This window comes from Notamacropus eugenii, chromosome 6, assembly GCF_028372415.1.
Source record: "Notamacropus eugenii isolate mMacEug1 chromosome 6, mMacEug1.pri_v2, whole genome shotgun sequence".
NCBI lineage: Eukaryota > Metazoa > Chordata > Mammalia > Diprotodontia > Macropodidae > Notamacropus > Notamacropus eugenii.
Genome location: NC_092877.1, coordinates 5,709,585 through 5,730,611, shown reverse-complemented (window position 1 = coordinate 5,730,611; position 21,027 = coordinate 5,709,585). Strand labels below are relative to the sequence as shown.

Sequence of the window (21,027 nt, the reverse complement as noted above, 5' to 3'; positions counted from 1 at the left end):
TGATAAGCCAGCAAAAGGTACTGAGAAGGAGCAGTCAGACCAACAGAAGGAAAACCAGGAAAGAACCTAGATCATAGAGTGTCCAAGAGGAGGCAGCATTAACAGTGTCAAATACTGCAGAGAGATCCTTCAGAAAGATGAAGCCTGAGAAAAAGCCAGGAAATGAAGCAATCCCAGGGCTCTCGAGAGAGAATCGTTTTCAATGGAGTGATGAGTTTGAAAACCAAACTGGAAAAAGTTGAGAGAGTAAGAAGAAAGGAAGCAGAAGTTTTAAGTGAATGTAACCTTTTCAAGGAATCTGGCTGAGAAATAAATGAGTCTGAGGTTAGTGAGGAAGTGGAGTCTGGTGAGGCATGGAAGCAGCAGGAAGGGACTAATTGATAGGGAGAGATGTAAGGTTGGAAAGAGAAGAGTTGATAGCAGGGTAATCTACTGGAGAATGGAGGATTGACTGGGACCAAGGACAGCTAGGTGGTGCAGTGGATAGCGTCAGGCCTTCAGTCAGGAAGACTCACTTTCCTGAGTTCAAATCAGGCCTTGGACACTGGCTGTGTGACGCTGGGGAAGTCACTTTACCCTGTTTCCCTCAGTTTCCTCATCTGTACAATGAGCTGGAGAAGGAAATGGCAAATCACTCCAGTGTCTTTGCCAAGAAAACCCCAAATGGGGCCACAAAGACTTCGATGTGATTGAATGACAACAAAAGGGTCCATGTAGAAGTTGGTCTAAGAATGGAGAAGGGCCACCTCTTCATCAAAAATAGGCATAAAAGAGAAAATCCCAGGAGATACGAGATGTGCAGATAGGCAGGCGGGGTTGTGAGACAAGGAGGAGTGGGGAGTGAGGAGGTGGCAGTTAGAGGCCAATGACCTGATTTCCTAAATAAAGTACAAGATTGTAGAAGGGGGTGAGTGGGATACCTGAGGAGAGAAGAAAAAGCCTAGAACAGCTGAGGTGGGTCCCTTCCACCTCCAGATCTGAGATTCTATGATCCCTAAACCTATTTCATCCATATGATGCTTCTGTCCTCTCATAAGCCAAGTAATAATAACAATCCATATTTTAAGAGGGCTTAAAGACTGACACAGTATGTCATTTGATGTCTCACAACTACCTGGTGGGAAAGGTAGGCAGGTATTATAATCCTCATTTGTCAGATGGGGTCACAGAGTCTTGGAAAAATGAAGTGACTTGCTCAGAGTCACAAAGCTAGAAAATAGCCTCTGGCCCAAATCGTGTCACACACTTTCCCCCCCCTTTCATGCTGTCCATCAGGCTGGACAGGAAAGCCTGTCATTTTTTTCCTAGTGAAATAAGACACCCAAAATCAGAGTGGGATGGACGTACCTTGGCTGAGGTCTTCAGCTCCCCCCACTGGGCTGTGCCCAGGGGTATGCCATCCAGGTGCAGCTGGAGCTCCCCCACCACGCTGTGCCGGGAGAACCTGTCACAGGTTCTCAAGGTCAAGGTCAAGGTGGCCACTGGCCTCTCTTCCTCTGGCAGGGGGAAAACCAGGGCCTCCTCCCAAGTGGTGTGGGGCAACCTCTTCTTCAGGGCTGTCTGTGCCTCAGTGGTGCCCGATACACTTGCCACACTTCCTTGGATGTAGCAATCACAGCCCGCATCATGGTCCCCTGTCACAGCTGCAGGACAGGCAAAGGGAATAAACAATGAAAACAGAGGATCCAAGCCATGACTGGGAAGGGAATGCACCAGACCCCTCTGTGTTGGATCACAGAATGTCAAAAGTGGCAGAGACTTAGAGGTCTAACCGAATCTCCCCATTCAACAAAGGAGAAAACTGAGGTCCCAAAAGGGAAAGAACTTGTAATGAGCAGAGCTGAGATTGAAACTCTTATTTTCTGACTCTAAAGCGCAGTCTAACATTCTATAATGGGCTCACATGGAAATTCAAGTTGGATGGAAGAACTTCATGGTAGAACTCAGAAATACAATGGACTCAGACTGTTAGGGCAGAATGATACTTCAGAGATCATTTAATCCAATATTTTCATTCTAATAGATAAGTAGCCTGGGGCACAGAGAGGGGGAGCAAGTTGCCAAAAATCACACAGCCAAGTCAAGGGCAAATCCAGGACTAGGCCCTAGCTCTGCTGAGTCTCAGCATTGTGTAGTCACCCCTACACAGCACTCCCTCTGAGCAAACGTCTTCTATAGAAATGTTTTTAAAAGAGGTTAGAAAAACCCACTGGGAACAGGATGGTCTGGTCTTGGAGATCAGGCCAAAAGCCTTGGACTTGGAGCCAACAGACTTGAGTCTTGGCTTCATCCCTCACTAGCTGGGTGATCCAAGACAAGTTCTTTCAACTCTGTGAACCTCAATTATCTTAATTAAACGGCAGTGATAATATTGGCACAAGCTACCTCACCTCAAGGTAAAGTAGTTAAAGATTGGGTAAGCCTTAAAACCTTGTTGAAATAGGAGATGATGTCTATATGTTGGAAAGAATACTTCCCCAGGATTCAAGAAGTTTTCTCTTTAGTAGGTAGGTGGCACCATGGATAGAGCACTAGGCTTGAGTCAAGAAGACCTGAATTCAAATTCAGCCTCAGACACTTACTAGCTGTGTGACCTAGGGCAAGTCACACAACCTCAATTTGCCTCATTTTCCTCATCAGTAAAATGGGGGTCATAATGGCACCTTCTTCTCACGGCTGTGAGGATCGAGTGAAATCACATTTGTAAAGCATTTAGCACAGCGCCTGGAACAGAGTAGATGTTGAATAAAGGCTGATTTCTTTCCTCCCTCCCTTCTGGTGTCTGGGAACTTCTTCCTTCCCTACCTTCTCTCTCCCTTCTTCCCTTCCTTCCATCCTTTCTTCTTTCCTCCTTTCCTTCCCTCCCTTCTTCCCTTCCTTCTTTTCTTCTATTGTCTACATGACCTCTGTCAAGTCATTTCCCTTCCCTGAACCTTGGTGTCTTAATTCGTAAAAAATGAAGCAGTTGGATCCCCAAACCTTTCGAGTCTTCTGGCATTCCATGTTCTAGTCCCTATTCTGCCATTCTGATTTCATGTTCAGTGATTTCTTTACCTCCAGCATTCTATGTTTAAGGGTCTATTCCAGCTCTACTATTCTAAGTCTGTGTGCTATGTCCCCTTCCAGCCCTTATACTGTGTTCTGCATAACAAAGTCCCTTCTGGGTTTAACAGTTTGTGTTTTACATTCTACAACCTCTTCTGGCTCTAGCATTCTATGCCTCAAGTCCCTTTCAGAGGGAACATTCTACATTCTATGTCTGAAGGTCACTTTTAGCTCTGATATTTTATGTTCTAAGGTCCCTCCCAACCTTGAAATTCCATGTTCTAAGAATTTTCCCAGTTCTGAAATTCTATGTTCTAAGGCCCAACTCTGGCATTCTATGTTCTAAGGACCTTCCCAGATCTGACATTCTAGGCTTTAATTTCCTTCCACCTCTAAATCCTATGATCTCATTACTGTGTCTCTGTGACCTGTTTCTCTCGAGATCTTCCAGCCAGAAGATTTGCTTGCTACCAGCGCACTGGGGCCAAGTCACTTGTTGTTTTTGTTATTCCATAAAAATGACAATTAGATTATTCTGTATTTAAAATATTTACCACAAAACTATTTGTAATGGGAGTCACTTGGATGCTAGCTCATTAACATGATTTTGTATTCTGATCACTGACATTCTTAATGGTTTTTAATTCATGTCTGTCCAGAACCTGGCACGGGATGGAGGCTCTCAGAGAATACTGTGCATACCGGTGCATTCTCTCCCATCCCCCACCCTCATGTAGATGAGAATGGGAAGTTTCCATTTCTCATCTCATTTTATAGGGAGGAAATTGAGGCTTAAGGAGAGAAAGAGCAATAACCAGAAGGAAGGGAACCAGGATAGTCTTGGGGGTTGAAATGGGACCACTGGGCTCTAGAGTACATTGGCTCATAGCCCTCAGAGAAGGGACTACCCAGGACTGATTGGTCCCAGGCTGGCAGGAAAAGATTACCTCCTGATCCCCCCTTCCTGGCAAAACAACAGTTTTCAGGCCTCTGTGCTGGAGACACCAGCCAAGAGAGAAACACAGCAACAAGTCCCCAGACACCATGTTTCCTGGCCGTGTCCCCATCATCACAACTGCATCCCTAAACGTGCTTCTCACCCAGAGATGCGCTTGCAAATATTTAACAAACTTTTTAAAAATGTGCCCCCATTTTTGCTTAATTTGTATTTTAAAGATTTTTTTCATCACTTTCTTAATTCTAGACAATAAATCAGACTCTGATTTGTAGCATTTGCCCATTTCTGAGGTGTCAGTGCTTACACTGAACATTTAATATCAGGTAAGCTGGCACTAGCACATCCCTGTCTTACCTAGGAGCTCAACCTCCCCAAGCTAGGCTTTGGCTGGGGAAGAGATAGCAGGGCACATGAGGAGGAGAAGGAAACTAAGTAACATGAATGAAGAAGAAGATCACCGGTCTGGGAGTCAAGCAAGCTGGACAACCAGGGTCTAGCTGTGGGACCCCAAGAGGTCAACTAACCTCAGCCTCCTTACCTATAAAATGCAAATAAAGAAGGTAAATTATAATCATTATATGTAATGGCACTGAGATAATCCAGTCCAATCTTATTCAATCCAAATAATCAGTTTCATTCCAAATTAATCTAATTCTAACCCATTCCATTCTATTCTTATTATACCCATTCCAATCCAATGCAGCCCATCCATTCTGCTCCAATTCGATCTACCCCAACCAGACCAATAAATATTTGCTAATGACTTACTAATACTATTAATATTAATTGATTGATAATGTGCCAGGTGCTGGAGATAAAGGAAAAAAGATGAATTAATCTTTGCCCTCAAAGAGCTTACATACTCCTGGAGAGGATGATGGAGGATGTAACATACAAACAAGAATATGGATGATAATTGGAAGAAGAGGAAGGAGGAGGAAGAGGAAGGAAAAGGAGGAGGAAGGTAAATGAAGAATGAAGTGGAGGAGGAGGAAGGAGGAAGAAGAAGAAGGAGAAAAGAGGCACCATCAACAACTAAAGAAATGAAGAAAGACTTCCCATTACAGATGACACATAAGCTGGTCCTTGAAGGAAGTTAAGGACTCTAAAAGACGATGGTGAGTTGGGAGAGCATTCCAAGTATGGACAACAGGCTGGACAAAGGCATAGAAATGGGAGATGGTATGTCAGTTTCTGAGAAGGGGAGTGACATGCGATGAGCCTGGAAAGGTAGACTAGAGCCAGATGGTAAAGTACTTCAAATGCCAAGCTGAGGAGTTTGCATTTTATCCTAGAAGCAATAGACAGCCACTGAAGATCCTTGAAATGAGGGGTGGCATGGTCAAATTTGTGCTTCCAGTGCCTGTTCATTTTTGATGAATTGATTTATTTTTCTTCTTCCTTCTTAAATCTTTCCTACCAAAGATGCCTTGCTGTGTAAAGGGGTTGCAGATGACTATACTCAGAAATGAATGTGATATAACAACCAAAAAAATCAATAACTTTTTTTTAAAGAAAAAGGGGAGAAAAATCTAGGCAAAGTTAGAAGGGGGCACTATGGAGAAAATGAAACATTTCTGTATCACTTTAAGCTTTATAAAAGAGTCTTGTAGGTAGTGGGAGTTAAAAACAAGGCTCAAAGAGATAAAATGATTTGTCCAGTTTCATATTCCAATAAGAACCAGAAATGGGTTCTAAACCTGGGTCTCCTGATGCCCCATCTCCTGGAGTTTCCATTCTAGCAGGCTGCTCTCAAATGATGTGGTCTAGAATGATCTACCAAAGATCTAGAGACCACTTTCCTCCCAATGCCAAGCCTTAGACTCTAGAACCAAGCAGCATATCATGACGGATCTGTATTCCTTGGTACTTGGTTAGCTTTGTTTATCTATGATGGAGGAAAGGAGACCTGGGCACTTTGGAGAGGCGGCCCCTTGAATTTAGAGTTTGGAACACAAAGAAAGCACAGGTTTATCTGATAACTGCCAACACCTCCTTAATCATCCATGCTCCGTTTTCCTGAGCTATAGACACCATCGTATCCTCCTAGTGTTTTAATACCCCTCCAGGTAGGGCAATCCCAGAATCATAACCTTAGAGACAGAAAGAATGTCAAAGACTGAGCAACCACTAGGGAGTGGGGCAATTGGAAGAAGTTCAGTTAAGTAGGGATGGGCCCAGCTAGGATGAGAAAATCCACTGTCCCTGAGCTCTCCTTTTTTCTGACTGTGATTTGGAATTGCAGACTGCCTAGGTAAAAACTCTCTCTTCCTGCCACCATTTTACAGTCCTATATTCCTATCCACTCCAGGCCTTCACCTCCCACATTCCTGTCCTGCTCAACCTTCCCTTTCATTGTGCCCTCTGGAATGCATAATCTATCATTTATAAAAATAGCCATAATCATGAAATCAGAGCCATGGGGGAAATTCCATAGGCATTTCTGGCCAGAAAGAAATTCAAAGGATAAATCAGAAAGTTTAGAACTGGAACAGACCTTAGAGACAATCAAATGCAATACAAAGATAGAAATTGAGGCACAAAGAGCCTAGCTTATAGGTATGTGAGGCAGGATTTGAATTCAAGACTTCCTGATTGCAAGCCCACCTCACAGTATATTTGTGGATAGAATCTACAGTTAGGAAGATTTCACTTAAATTTAAAGAAAAATTTTCCAAATACTTAGAACTATTAAAAGGTAGAATGAGCTGTCTTGGGAGGTAGTGAGGTTCCTGTCACTAAATGTTTTCAAACAGAGGCTGGATAACTATTTATCTGGGATGCTGTAGACAGAATTCATGTTCAGGTAAGCAGTAAGTGGGTAATGGAAAGAATGCTGAAATGGGGGTCAAGGGATCTGGGTTTAAAGCCCAGCTGCACTCTTTACTAATTCTGTAACCTTGGGTAAGTTATTTACACTCTCTGAGTGCCAGTTTCTTCATCTGTAAAATGAGAGATTTATCCTCAAGGCTGACATAAGAATGGACCTTCCTTGCTGAGGTAGGGGGTGATGGGTATAGAGCAAGGCATATAAGGACATATTCTATGAATTAATTAGCTAGGTTTGATGAATTATTTCTTTTTCTTCTCTTTTTTATTCATAAGGGATGGCTAACTGAGAGGTAGAAGGGAAGAGATATGTTGGGAAATGTAGGTGAGGTAAAAACAAAAGATAATGAAAGTTTTTCAAAAGAAAAGAAAAAATAAAATGGGGAAGGAATTGGATAATCTCAAAAGTCTCTTTCGGCACTGGCTCCTTAAGCTCCTTAATTGCATGAAATGTTTTCCCAATCATTGCTTCACCCCTCCCCACGTTATCTGGATCTGTAAGGAAGAACCTTCATGAGTGAAGGATTAGGGTGGAGGCAGAAGGGAGGATGGGGCATTTACCTTCCAGAAGAGTCACAGACAGCTGGGCCTTCTGCTGGTCATATCCCAGGGAATAGTGGAGTTTCGGAGCCTGGTTCCAGCTGGCAGCCTTCTCTGGGTTCCACGTCTCAATCACACAGACATCTTCCACTACACCTGGAGGAGGGAGGAGCACAGGAGTCACTCCATCTCCCCCCCCTCCATCTTTTCCCTATGCTCCCATTTACTGCTTTGCCAGCAAAACCAGCCCCAAAGCATTTACAGAAGTGCCTACCCCAGCTGCTGGCACAGAGTAGGCATCTAGGAAATATTTGTTGATTAATTGATCAATCAGCCTAATTCCCTTCATCAGCTGTGCCCATTTGGGCAAGTCACTTTCCCTCTCTGGGACTATTTTCTCACCTAAAATGAGGGAAGCCCTGGAAACTGTAACCAGTTACATGCCCTATGTTGTCCCAGCTCAGAGATCCTAAGTTCTACATTCTAAGTTCCTTTCCAGCTCTGTCATTCTAGGTTCCAAGGACCCTCCTGCTAGGACATTCTATGTACCATTTGCCTAGCTCTGACATCCTATGTCACAGCAATCTAAGGTCCCTTCCATCTCTGGAGTTCTTTGTTGTATGTTCTAAGCATTCGTTTAGCATTTTATTTTCCATGCACTTTTTTAAACTGTAGAAGACTAGGGTTGTGAGGACCTGAGTGTTACTAGAATCTCTGAAGGTGTGACAGTCACCAGCAGGACGCCAGAGTCATTTGAGTGGCAAAGTGCCCTGGAGACTAATGAAACACCTTGAAAAGCATGATGCCCTCAAGCAGCTAGCTTTCAGACGACTCCAGACTCCAGAGTCAATTGTGGTCTAGTCTTTCCCTGCTGGGGGTGGGTGAGGAAGTTGGGCGTAGAACCAGCTTGCTGGTTGTACAAATGCCAAACACCAGAAGACCTTCAAAAGAATCTTACTCAGGCATACAAAGGCACTCTCCAGTGGAATTAGAAACTGGAGGCATAGTAGTTTGCACTCAATGAGGGTATAACTCGTTGTTGTTGGGTTGTTTTCAGTCCTGTCTGACTCTCTGTGACCCCATTTGGAGTTTTCTTGGCAGAGATCCTGGAGCTATTTGCCATTTCCTTCTCCAGATCATTTTACAGATGAGAAAACTGAGGCAAACAGTGACTTGCCCAGGGTCACAGAGCTAGTAAAGGTCTGAGCCACATTTGAACTCAGGAAGATGAGTCTTCCTGACTCCAGGCTCAGCTCTTTGTCCACTGTGCTCCTGAGGGCATAACCCACCAAGCTTCTCAAGGAGCCCCCAGAATGGAACCATTCAAATAGCTCTGGATTTGGAGTCAGAGGACTTGGGTTTGACTCTTAGCTCTGTGCAACTACAGGCAAGTCACTTTCCTCTGAGAGAGCCTCAGTTTTCTTATATGTATAATTAGATGGTTGGAACAGGTGACTTTAAGATTTCATTCTAGAATGAAACCCTATGAACCAGGCAGGTTTACCTGAAGGATAGGTAATGGATGATAGGTAATGGATTTCCCCTGCAGACCATGGAAACATAATAGGTGATATTTCATGAGTCTTGGGGTCTCTTACGCAGATTCTCAACCCATTTCATTTCAGCCTCATCATAACACTTCTGTGCCAGTAGGTAGCCTTCATATTACCATCCTCATCGGACAGCTGAAGAAATCAAGTCCCACCAAAGCTAAGTCAGCTGGGATCCCAGAGCAGCGACACAAAGCCAGATCTTCCTGACTCCAAGGGATCACAGACCTGGAGTGGGCAGGAGTTCTCTAGCCCAACTCATTCATTTTACAGATGATCACCCTGAGGCCCGAGAAGGTAAGCTGACTATAACGCTAATACCTTCCCTCTATTGGTTACCTCCAATTTGCCGTACGTCCAGGGGCTCCCCAAAGCCTTCATGTGGTTTTAAGTTATTAAAACTGAAAGCTTATTATTAAAACTCTTAAACTTAGTAAGGTATTAACGCTTAAAACCACACAAAGACTTTTGGGGACCCCCAGTCAAAGCTGCCTTGTACCTTGTTGCTTGCAGGTTGCGGACCCCATTGGAGCATGAGCTCCTTGGGGGAGGGGATTGTTTCTTGTCTTTCTTTGCATCTCCATCATTTAACACAAAGCCTGATTGGCACAGGCATCAAATATGCATCAGCACTGAGACTAGAACTCCCATCTTCTATCTCTAGAAACAATTCGCTGTCCATGGTACTTCCCTCACAGGCTCTCCCTAGTGCCCCTTGCCCCACCCCACCCCCACCCCCACCCCCACCCCCACCACTGCCTCCCTCACAGAGTAGCTTGGGTATTTCTGCAGAGGATAAGAGCAGATGGGCTCCAAAAGGAGGACAAGGTATCTAAGGAAGTTTGTTACTGCCCATGTTAGAACTGAAGAGAACCTCAGAGACCATCTACCTCTGGTGCTATTCAAACATTGAAAATGAGTTGTTGAAAATTATGAACCCTAATACTATTACTGGAGCAGCTAGGGATGCCATAGTGCACCGACTGCCAGGCCTGGAGTTAGGAAGACACATCTCTCTGAGTTCAAATCTGACCTCAGACACTTATTAGCTGCATGACCCTGGGTGAGTGCATTTAGAATCGCATTTAGGGTTAGAACTTGCCTCCACTTCCTCATCTGTAAAAAGAGCTGAAGAAGGAAATGGCCAACCACTCTAGGATCTTTGCCAAGAAAAGCCCAAATGGGGTCATGAAGAATTGGACACGTCTGAAAAAACTCTGCAACAACAATGCTATTACTGGGACCCCACTTTTAACAGCTCCTAATTAAAGCCCATTGCCTAGCTCTGTGACCTTGGGTAAGTCACTGTCCATTCCTAATATGAGGCTCAAGATGGCCTGTAAAGTCCAATTCAGTTCTAAAACTGCACTCCTATAAAAGTACTAGTGCTTTAAGTGGGGCTACTTTTATTAGGCTTCCCCGGCAGGAGATGGTCTAGGATTTCAGGCAGTCAAGGGTTTTTGTTGTGTTCTGTTTGGGGAGGGGGATTAACCATTCTAATGGAATTAGGAAAGGGGCCTATCGATCTGTTGGTTTTGCTTCCCCCAACTCCACCCCCCCCCCAAAAGAAAGAAAATCCAGTCTTTACTGCTTCAATTAAATTCAACAAGCACTTATTAAGCACCTATTAAGGTCAAGTCCCTGTACCAGGTGCTGGTAATACAAAAGATGAGTAAGGAGCCTGCCCTGGAGAGGTTTCCAATCAGTAGGGAAATAAGACGAATAAATAAAAACCAGTTATATGTATTAGGATACACAAATCCCTTTCTTTGGTATTTAAAGCCCTTCAGTTTAGCTCTATTCTGTTTTTACAGACTGATGTCCCATCCACAGCCCTCCTGCACACACTACATTCCAGACAACCCAGTCCATAAGCTAGTTCCTCATCTCACCTCTTCCTTAGGCCTCCTAGGATTAAGACGAAGACCTTCCTCCACTCTAGTCAGAGCTTCTGTGATGTACCTGCTCTGGGATTGGTGCTATGCTAAGCTCTTGGGACACAGAAAGGGGCGAAAGGCAGTCTCCATTCTCGAGGGGCTCTCCATCTAATGGGGGAGACAGCATGAAAACCACCATGCACCAACAAGTTAGGTACAGGGCAGATTGGAGAGGGTCAAGAGAAGGAAGGCACCAGCCTCAAGGGGGATCTGGAAAGACTTCCTGTAGGAGGCAGGATTTCAGCTTTGGATTGGCGAAAGCCAGAAGACAAAGACCAGGTGGGAAAGAGGCCCCACTCTCTCCTAGAATCAGCTCTGACTTATACCTAACCTGAGAGATTTCTTTTCTTGTCTTTGGATCTCTCCCCTGGCATATAGTGGGTATATAATGAGCAAGTTCAGTTGTTAAATTGGATTGAATTGATTGTGGGTGAGCTTGAATATAAAGCCAGGAGAGATTTGAAAGGGAAAGGATCACTTATGCCTGGGGAGTGGGGAGGTAGGAGTCTAGAGCAGCTTCACTGGGGAGTTGCCAGCTGAGCTGGACCTTGACAGAAAGGAATAATGTCAACAAACTGAAAAGGAAGGAGTTCTCTGGGGGGTGGGGGGTGGGGCAGGGAAGGGAGTATACAAATGGATGGAAGCAGAGAATGGGGATGGTTACTGATTCAGGTTGGCCATATGCCCAAACCCATGACTCCTTATTCTTTCCTATTCATATTGTTAATACTTCGTTCTTAAATCGTTGCTTGCATGTTGTCACCCCCTTGACTGGGAGCTGCTTGAGCATGTAGACTATGTTTCCCTTTCTTTGTGTCCCCAGTGGGGCAGCTGGGTGACAGAGTGAGTAGAGAGCTGGATCTAGACTCAGAAAGACCCATCTTCCTGAGTTCATATCTGACCTCAGACACTAACTAGCTGTGTGACCTGAGCAAGTTACTTAACACTGTTTGCCTCAGTTTCTTCCTCTGTAAAATGAGCCGGAGAAGGAAATGGCAAACCCCTCCAGTGTCTTTGCCAAGAAAACCCCACATGGATTCAGAAAGAGTCAGGCATGACTGAACAACAATAATGTGTCCCCATTGCTTGGCACAGGGCCTGCCACAGTAGGAGTCTGATAATACTTGTTGAGTCAACTTGACCTGAACATGGAACATGTCAATAGGAATGCTTTCAAATAAGGCTGAGAAGGTAGGTTTGTAGCAAGCCTTGAATGCCCAACTAAAGCATTTTTACATTAGCTTGTAGATAATGGAAGAGGGCACTGAGGTATAGGAAAGTACTATGATTCAACTCAATTCAATTTAGGGTACATGTAGTAATTGCCTACTATGTGCAAGGTGAAAGGCGGTAGATCAGGGATTTTCAACTTTTTGTATGTCCCGTATGCCTTTTACACTTTGGTGCAGTCTATGGACTCCTGCTCAGAATCGTGTAATTAAAACAAATTACAGTGAAAGAAAATACTAAATTTTAGTTGTAGATAGTAAAATCAAATATGAATTTTTGATCCATGTTCATAGAACTCCCAGGGGTCCGTGGGACCCAGTTTAAGAATCCTTGAGGTAGACAGGGAATTGACTTCAGTCTGAAAAGAGTGGATTTGAGTCCAATTATGACACATTCTGGTTGTATGACCCTGGGAAAGTCAATTAACCTCTCAATGTCACAGGCCTAGGACTAGAAATGCCCGAGCTGGGGCTGATCTGCTTTGCTAGAGGAAGTATATTTTTGAGCAAATCTGCTCATAGAAGAGATCTCTATCCCAGTTAAATCACTGTGGGGGAAAACCCATTTGTATCCTCAAGGACTTTCTATTTTATAAGTTACATAGTTAGAGAAAATGGCCTTAGTGGCTGTGGGAAGGATGAACTGGAGACCAGGAGCTTCCCAGTGTGGTTAAACACTATGTCTACTCTTTTTATGGCCCTCAAAGTGCTTAGCATGAGGTTCAACCCCCATATAATTGACCTGAGTGAGATTGAGATTTCCTATTTCCCAGTAAGGCAATGGGAAGGCTGGGGAGGGTTGAAGTTGGTAACTGGACTATCTCAATTCCCACACACTTAATCTGGGACCCTGAAACTTGGACCACACTGCTTTTCCATCTGAGAATCTCAGTGTTCTAGCCAACCAGGAAAGTTTTTGACTCTTGGTCCCTGTGAATGTCCCAGTTTGTCATAGGCCAATTGGATGAGGCCAATGCCAACAGAGTCAGTGCCCTGGTGGAGGAGGATGAGGTGTTAGGAGAGAGGAAGCTTACCATTCTGAGGAAGGATGAAGAGTTCTTCTGTGACCTGTCTTTTGAGGCGACTGTCATTCAGGGCCTGTGTGCTGGCAGGGACTGGCTCCTCTTCTGTGGTCCTCAAGGTGTAACCAGCATAATTGATGACCTCTGGGGCAGTCACTGCTGGCTTAGGTCCATAGATGTCTGGGAACTTCAGGAGAGCTCTGGGCTGGACAGGCTCTGTGGACTTTTTAATATTGAACTGAAACACAAGTTGTCTTTACTGGTTACTACATCCTTCACCATCATCCCCATGCTGCTTCTCATTCAATTGTGGGATCCTTGAAGGCAGGAACTCTATTTTACTTCTTTTTCATCCCTATTACTTAACAACCATGATTGGCACATAGTAGGTGCTCAAAAGATGCTTATTGATTGATCCCAACATTAAGGAAGAATAGACTTCTAAGGATAGTACTAAATCTTGGAATCATAGAATTTTAGAACCAGAAAGGATCTTAGAGACCACATTCTAAAACCCCCATTTTATAGAGGGGTTCATAGAGTTCCCCCAGAGGTGAAGTGATTCTCCTAAGGTCATATAGTGATTAAGTGGCAAAACCAGGACTAGAATCCAGATCTTCTGACTCCAAATCCACTTTCCCGCATACCAAAATGGCCCTACCCCTAACTACAAACAGTGTGCACAAAAAGCTGAGTGGGGAGGCATGTATCTTTCTACCACCTTTCTCCTCCAGGGCAGAGTCAGGCGTGTGCTACCTGGGTCTCTGGAGAATTGCCTAAGGTCACACTGTAAATAAATCAGACTCCAATATCTTCCCAGTCCAGTGCTCCATCGGATGAAGTGAAGAAGTGAAGAAGACAGATAAACTCTGAACCTTGTGTGGACATGACAGAATCTCAGAGCTAATGAGAGCTTAGGAATTCATTCTAAGGGTATCCTCCCTAGAGCACCCCTGCAAAGTGGTCGGCTACCCTCTGCTTGATGATGCATTTTCTTTGCACCCTGACACACAGCGCAGTGATAGCTCAGAGATGGTGTTATATGGATTGGATTGAGGGCAAACTAGCTACCTTCTTTGGTGGTCCATTCTACTCCTGGACAGAATAAAGGTTTTCCACATATGGGACTAAAATCTGCCTCCCTGTAACTTTTACTTCTTATTCCTAGTAGCTGTTTTTTTTCCTTGAAAGTCTAATCTCTCACCCACATTCAAAAACTTGAAGACAGTATGCCTCTCCAAGTTTTCTCTCCCAGGCTCAATATCTCCAGTCCCTTCAACCTATCCTCCTATTGCATTTAGTTGTAAGCTCTGTGAGGAAAAAGACTCTTTTTGTGTCTCCAGCGCTCAGCACAGTGCCTAGCACAGAGCAGGAGCTTAATAAATGTTTGTTGATTGATTGGCATGACCACTCAGCTCACCCCCTTGTGGATACTCTCCATCTAGTCAACATTCTTCCTAAAATATGGGTTCCAGATAGCACATGGTATCATCAAGATGTTGAGGAGAAGACCGGAACCTTCCTATTTCCTTAAAATGGGGGATTCCCTTTTTAAGGAGAAAGGGACTATCCACAGAACTTCTTAGGAAGTAGTATTTTAGGGTTGCTCAGAGGCAAGTGGCAGAGAGACACTCTTGGATGTTTCCCATCGCCAGGAAGGTCTTCCTCACATCAAGCCCAATTTCTCATATTTTTGGTGATTTGGAACATTTTTACATGTACCTATTGATAGCTTTCTTCTTTTGAGAAATATCTGTGCCTGTCTCCAATAGGAAAATATCTTTTTTCTTATATATGTGGATCAGTTTCCTATATATCTATGTATTGACTATAAGATCTTTATCAGAGAAACTTGCTCCAATTATTTTTTCCAGAGAAACACTCCACTTTTGATTTTAACTGAATTGATTTTATTTGTATAAAAACTTTAGATTTCATGTAATCTAAATTTCCTATTTTATCTTCCATGACTATCTACCCATCCCTTTCTATCCAAAAAGTCTTCCCCTATCTACTATAAAAATTATTTCCATTCTTTTCTCATTTGTTTACAAAGTGATATCTAGATCATGTATCTATTTAGAAATTATGGTATATTGTGTAAGATGTTAGTCTAAACATAATTTCTGCCAGATTGCTTTCTAGTTTTTTCCAGTAGTTTTTGTTGAGTCCTTACTCCAGAAACTGGAACCTTTGGGTTTATCAAAAACCTTGATACTCTGTTTCTAGAAATAGTGTTCCTACTATATCTCACTAATTGAATTTTTTCTATTTCTAAACTAGTACTAAATAGTGCTAGTGATTACTACTTTAAAATATATTTTGAGACCTTGTACTTCTAAGATCCTTTCCTCCCCACTTCTTAACCTCTTTTCCTCCAGATGAATTTGATCATTTCCTTAGTTCTATGAAGTGATCCTTTGGTAGTTTGCTGGGTTTTATACTGAATGAGTAAATTAATTCTGACAGTGTTGTCATGTTAATTACACTAGTGAAATCCAAACATGAGTAATCTGCATTGCTCCAATGATTTAGGCCCAGATGTACTTCTGTCAAAAGCATTTTTATTGTATTTTATTGTATTCCTATCATTCCTGTGAGTGATTTGATTTGTAGACTCCAAAATATTTTATATTCTGTAGTTATATTGAATGCAATTCCTGTTTATATCTGTTCTTTGTGGGTTTTGTTGTAAGAATGCAGAAAGGCGGATGATAAATTTCTCTTCACCTTCTTATACCTTGATTTGATCCCAGCTACGGGGATGATACCCGTTTGGTTTGGGTTAGTAATTCTTTTTTCAATCAATTAGTGCCAAGCAATACCTAGGCACTGGGGCTACAGAGGAAAAACCAAACAGCCCCTACCCTCAAGGAACTTACGGTCTATGATGGGAGACCACATATATGTATATAAGTATATACCACCTAAATATAAGGTAACTGAGGAGGGGGCAGGGAAGCAGTTCGAAAGCTCTTTTTCCCGCTTGAAAGACCAATGTCTGAGCAGCCTATGCAGCATTTCCTCATAAAAATAGGGTTCGATCTGAGAACATCTGCAGATGTTTGGATCAGATTTTTCTTTCCCCAGAGTACTTGCTGCTCGTTACTATAAATAATGTCCATTCTCTCACTGCTTCCGTGACCTAGCTTGGGGCAGCTGATGAGGCATTGATTTTGCCTTTGGCAGTGATTGTAATCGTAGAATGCAAGAGCTGGAGGGGACCTGGGACAAAATCTACCGCATTCCTCTCATTTGACAGATGAAGAAACTGAACCCGAAGTTCACAGTCTAGATCTCCCAAAGATCTCCTGACACCTTGGCCAATCAGACCCCTTCTCCATAATAAACCGGTCAAGACGCATTCACGAAGCACCTACTAAGCACCATTTAGACACTGGGAATGAAGACAAAAGTGAAATGGCCCCAGCCTTCAGGCAACATATGTGTCTCTCCAGAAAAATGTACATTTCAAATTACACATAAAATAGACACAAGGTGATGGGGTGAGCGCAAGGGGGTGCACTGGTAGCTCATGGATCCTAACTCTTGAAACCGGGGACTCCACAAAGAGGGAGTGCATTCTAAGTGGGGGAGAGAGTCAATTCAAAGGTGCAGGGACAGGAGTCAGTGCTCTTGGCTGACGTGGGAACTTGGTCACAAAGCACTGTACATGACTTAGTGCGGACCTTCACTCACACTGAGAAATTTTTAAAAATAGTGATAATAGCCAATATTTATAACATGCTTGAAGGTTTTCAAAGCGCTGATACTTCATGCGATCCTCATGACAACCCTAGGACGTAGGCGCTGTCGTTATTATTATTATTTACTTTTCAGTGATAAGAAAACAAATAGAGGCTCAGAGAGGGTTCAGTAATTGGGCTAGGGTCAAAAAGCTAGAAAGTCTGAGGTGGGATCCAAACTTGGATCTTCCTGGTTCCAAGTCCAGCTCTCTACCCACTGCACCCCCTAGCGGTCAAAGAATGTGTCTTAGCTGTGATGATTGTTTTTCAATCACATCCAACTTTTCATGACCTCATTTAGGGTTTTCTTGGCAGATACTGGAGCAGTTTGCCATGATTATTCCCATGATAACATATAAGTAGGGAATGCCCAAGTCTTCTAGTTAACATTCAAAGCTCCTCACTACCTGATCTTGACTGATTTTTCCACTTTATTTCATATTATTCTCCTTCATACACTTTGTGGCCCAGCCAACCTTGCCTTCTTATTGTTCCTGACACCAAGAGACCAATAGGATGGCATTAACAATGGTCTAGGCAAGAGGTGATGATGGCCTGAGCTTAAGTGGTGGTTAAGTCAGTGTAAATAAGGGGATGGGTGTGAAAGATATGGAAAGAAAGAATCACCAAGACTTGGTAGCTTCACATATGGGGGTGAGAAAGAGGGAAGTGTCAAAGATCACTCTGAAGTTGGACAGCCAGATGCCTGGTAGGATGGTCATGCCACTGAAAAGACAAAGAATTCAGAAGAAGAGCTAGGCTTACAAGAAAAAATGATCAGTTTCATTTTGAACATGTCAAATTTGTTAGTTCTAAGATATCCAGTTGGAAATACCTAGCAGGGATTTGAAGATAGTAAGACTGCAGCTCAGCAGAGAGAAGGGATGCATATATAGATCCAGGAGTTACCTGCATCGAGATAACTACTGAATCCATGGGAAGAAATGAAATAACAAAGAGAGATAGAGAAAGAGAAGAGGAGAAGGTCAACTGCACAGAAGATCCAGGGGAACTGATGTGATATGAGATAGAGGTTGTGACAGAAATAGCGATAGAGATAGAGACAGAGAAAGAGAGACAAGAAAGATACACAGTGATGATGATGATGATATTTACATAGTGCCTACTATGTGCCAGGCAATAAAGTGCTAAGCTGTTTACAAGTACAATTTCATTTGATCTTCACAACAACCTTCTAGGTAGGTGCTATTATTATCCCTATTTTATAGTTGAGGAAACTGAGGCACACAGAAGTTAAGAGACTTGCTCAGGATCACATGTTACCACATGTCTGAGGTAAGATTTGAACTCAGGTCTTCTTGAATCCAAGCCCAGCACTCTATTCATTATATCACCTAGTTGCCAGAAAAGGGAGGAGGTGGGGCGGGAAAGAAGGAGAGGGAGAGACAGATAGAGAAGGAGACAGAGAGAGAGAGAGAGTCCATCATGAGGAAGCCCCAAGGTGAGGGGTGGGACACTGATGATGACCTAGCAGGATAGACCGAGGAGAGGTCAGACAGGTTGGAGGAAGATCAAGAGAAAACAGTATTAGAAAAGCAGAAAGCTAGGGACGAAGAGAGGAGGAGGATATGACCACCAGAATCAAAAGCAGCACAAAGGTCAAGAAAGATGAGTACTGAGAAGAGGGCATTGGATTTAGCAATTAAGAGCTCACTGGAAACCTCAGAGACAGCAGCCTCAGTCAAGTGATGGTGTCAGAAGCCAGCATGCAATTTGATTTTATTCAACAGATAATTCAATGCCAACTCTTTTCTGGGCACTTTTCTAGATGCTGCAAAGAGTAGGGAAATGGAGACAGTCCCACAGATAAGCATAGACTATCTAGTAAGTAACTTCAAGGGGACATAGAGTGCTAATAAGTAGAAGAAAGGTCTTGTGGAGGATGTGGTACTTGGAAGGTACAGATCCCACAAGGAGGAGAGAAGGAGTTCTAGGCAGGGGGAAACAATTTGGGTAAACATAGGCAATAGGAGATGGAGTGTCATGGACACTAGAATTCAGAGGGTAGGAAAAAGAGTAATATAAAAAACTGTGAAGGTCAGCAAGAATCAGATTGTGAGAAGGATTTTATCCTAAGGGGTCAAAATTCCTCTAAACTGAATCAACAGACTCTAAGAGTTTTGGGGGCCAATGAGTTCATCATTCTGAGGCCAGGTTAGTGATGAGCATTTCCAAACTTAGCCAGGATGATCTCCAAAAAATAGATACACAAACTGTTCATTTGACTCCTTTCCAGGAGTGGAAAAGGCTGGTGGCCCTTTGGCTTTTGACAACCCAGATCACCACTATAATATAAGAAAGATGTTGAGACAGTAAAAAGAGCACTGGATCTGAAGTCAAAAGACTTGGCTATGCCTCCTTTTGTTCATATGACTTGGGGCAGGCTATTTAACCTCTCTGTGTCTCAATTTCTTCATCTGTAAAATGAGAGAGTTGAACTAGATGAGCTCTGAGTTCCCCTCCTGGTCTTAATTTATGTTCCCTTAGATTAGTGGAGGGCCAAGGGTCAACTTTATGTCTATGAGCCTTGGGTCTCCTTTAACACCAGTAGACTCCACCTCTCAATACCTCTCCCAGAGACCTCCTCCCCTAGCAGCCATTGGGGTCAAGTCCAAGGTCCCCTGAAGTGAGGTAGGCTATTCTTATCCACCATACAGATGGCAGATCCAAGGTGTTCATCCTACAAGGGAATCAGGCATTCCTGAAATATACAAGAATTCTAGACATACCACATGGCACTGGGCTGCCGACTTTCACTTGCTGCTGACTCATTTGCCCCTTAAAAACCAAGCTTTTCTTTACTAATAACTTTAATTACATCAATTACTCACTCTAAAAACAGCTCTTTTCTCTTCTTACTCTCCCCTCCTCCCAGCTGGTATCACCCCTCCATCCCCTCCTCCAACCTTCCCCAAACCTGACTTATTCTATTCTCAGACTTTTGGTTGGGAAAAAAGATCTTGCAATTTAAAGACTTCAGATATCATTAAATTCAACCCCCTCATTTTGCAGAGGATGAAAGTGAATGCCAAAGAGGTTAAGAGACTTGTTCAAGACCACTCAGGTAAGCAGAAGATTTGTGATTCCCAATCCCCAATCCCAATTCCATGATGTCACACTGATGCTGCCTCTCCATGAATTGAAAGAGGGGAACAAATTTAGTTTTATCTTTAGATCTCATTCATTCATTCATTCATTGGGTCACAGACTAAGTTAGAGAGGACCTTACAATCATCTCACTTTACAGATGATGAAACTGAGGCTGACAGTTGTTGAATGACCCAAGGTGATGCAAATAGTAAGCAACAAAGCTGGGATTTGAACTCGAGTCTTCTGACCCTAAACTGGGTACTCTTTTCACTACTTCATGCTCCTTCCCTTCATTCATTCATTCAGGAATCATTTATTAAGCACCTACTGTGTGCAAAGCATTAAGCTAAAAGATAGGGATACAAAAGAAAAAATGAAGTAGAGCCTTCCCTCGGGGAGCTTAAATTCCACTGAGGGGACACAACTCATTAAGGAAATGCAAAATAATTTTGAAAGGAAAGGAGGAACATAGGATTAGAGGGTTGGAGCTAAAAGGGTGCCTCAGACCTCATCAGCTCTGACCCTCTCATTTTATAGAGGAGAAAACTGAAGACAAGATGGATCAGGATCAGGATAAATCTCATGTAGGGTGGGATACTTGAGAGGAGTTTTGAAGGAAACTATGGATCCTAAAGGTCAGCTAGGTGGCACAAGTGAATAAAGGGCCAGGTCTGGAATGAGGAGGACCTAAGTTCAAATCCAACCTCAGACACTTCCTAGCTGTGTGACCCTGTGCAAGTCACTTCACCCTATTTGCCTCAGTTTCCTCATCTGTAAAATGAGCTGGAGAAGAAAATGGCAGACCTTTCCAGTATCTTTACCAAGAAAATCCCAAATAAGATCATGGAGACTCTGACATAACTGAAATTACTGAACAATAACAACAACTTTGTTGTTGAGAGGTGAGTACAGAGGGTACTCCAGACCTGCAGGACAGCCCAGATAGAAGCATGGAGATGGGAGAAGGAGTTTCATGCACAGGGAACACAATAGATAGGCAGCTTTGACTGGAAGGCAGAGCATCTAAAGGGGAAAAGAACTGGACTAGAGTCAGTAGACC

The 21,027-nt window shown here is 43.2% G+C and overlaps 1 protein-coding gene across 4 annotated transcripts in view; it reads right to left on the bottom strand.

Annotated features, from left to right (window-relative positions):
- SYT13 (synaptotagmin 13) overlaps positions 1-21,027 on the bottom strand; it is a 57,844-nt gene that overhangs the window by 24,684 nt on the left and 12,133 nt on the right. For all 4 annotated transcript variants that reach the window (XR_011968985.1, XR_011968986.1, XM_072617976.1 and 1 more), the window contains exons 2-4: positions 13,123-13,348; positions 7,394-7,528; positions 1,348-1,643 (exon numbers count right to left, since the gene is read on the bottom strand). Coding sequence is in view for 2 of the 4 variants with exons in the window: in XM_072617976.1 (XP_072474077.1) it covers positions 1,348-1,643; positions 7,394-7,528; positions 13,123-13,348 (657 nt within the window). In the remaining 2 variants the exon portion in view is untranslated. The remainder of the gene's footprint in view (positions 1-1,347; positions 1,644-7,393; positions 7,529-13,122; positions 13,349-21,027) is intronic.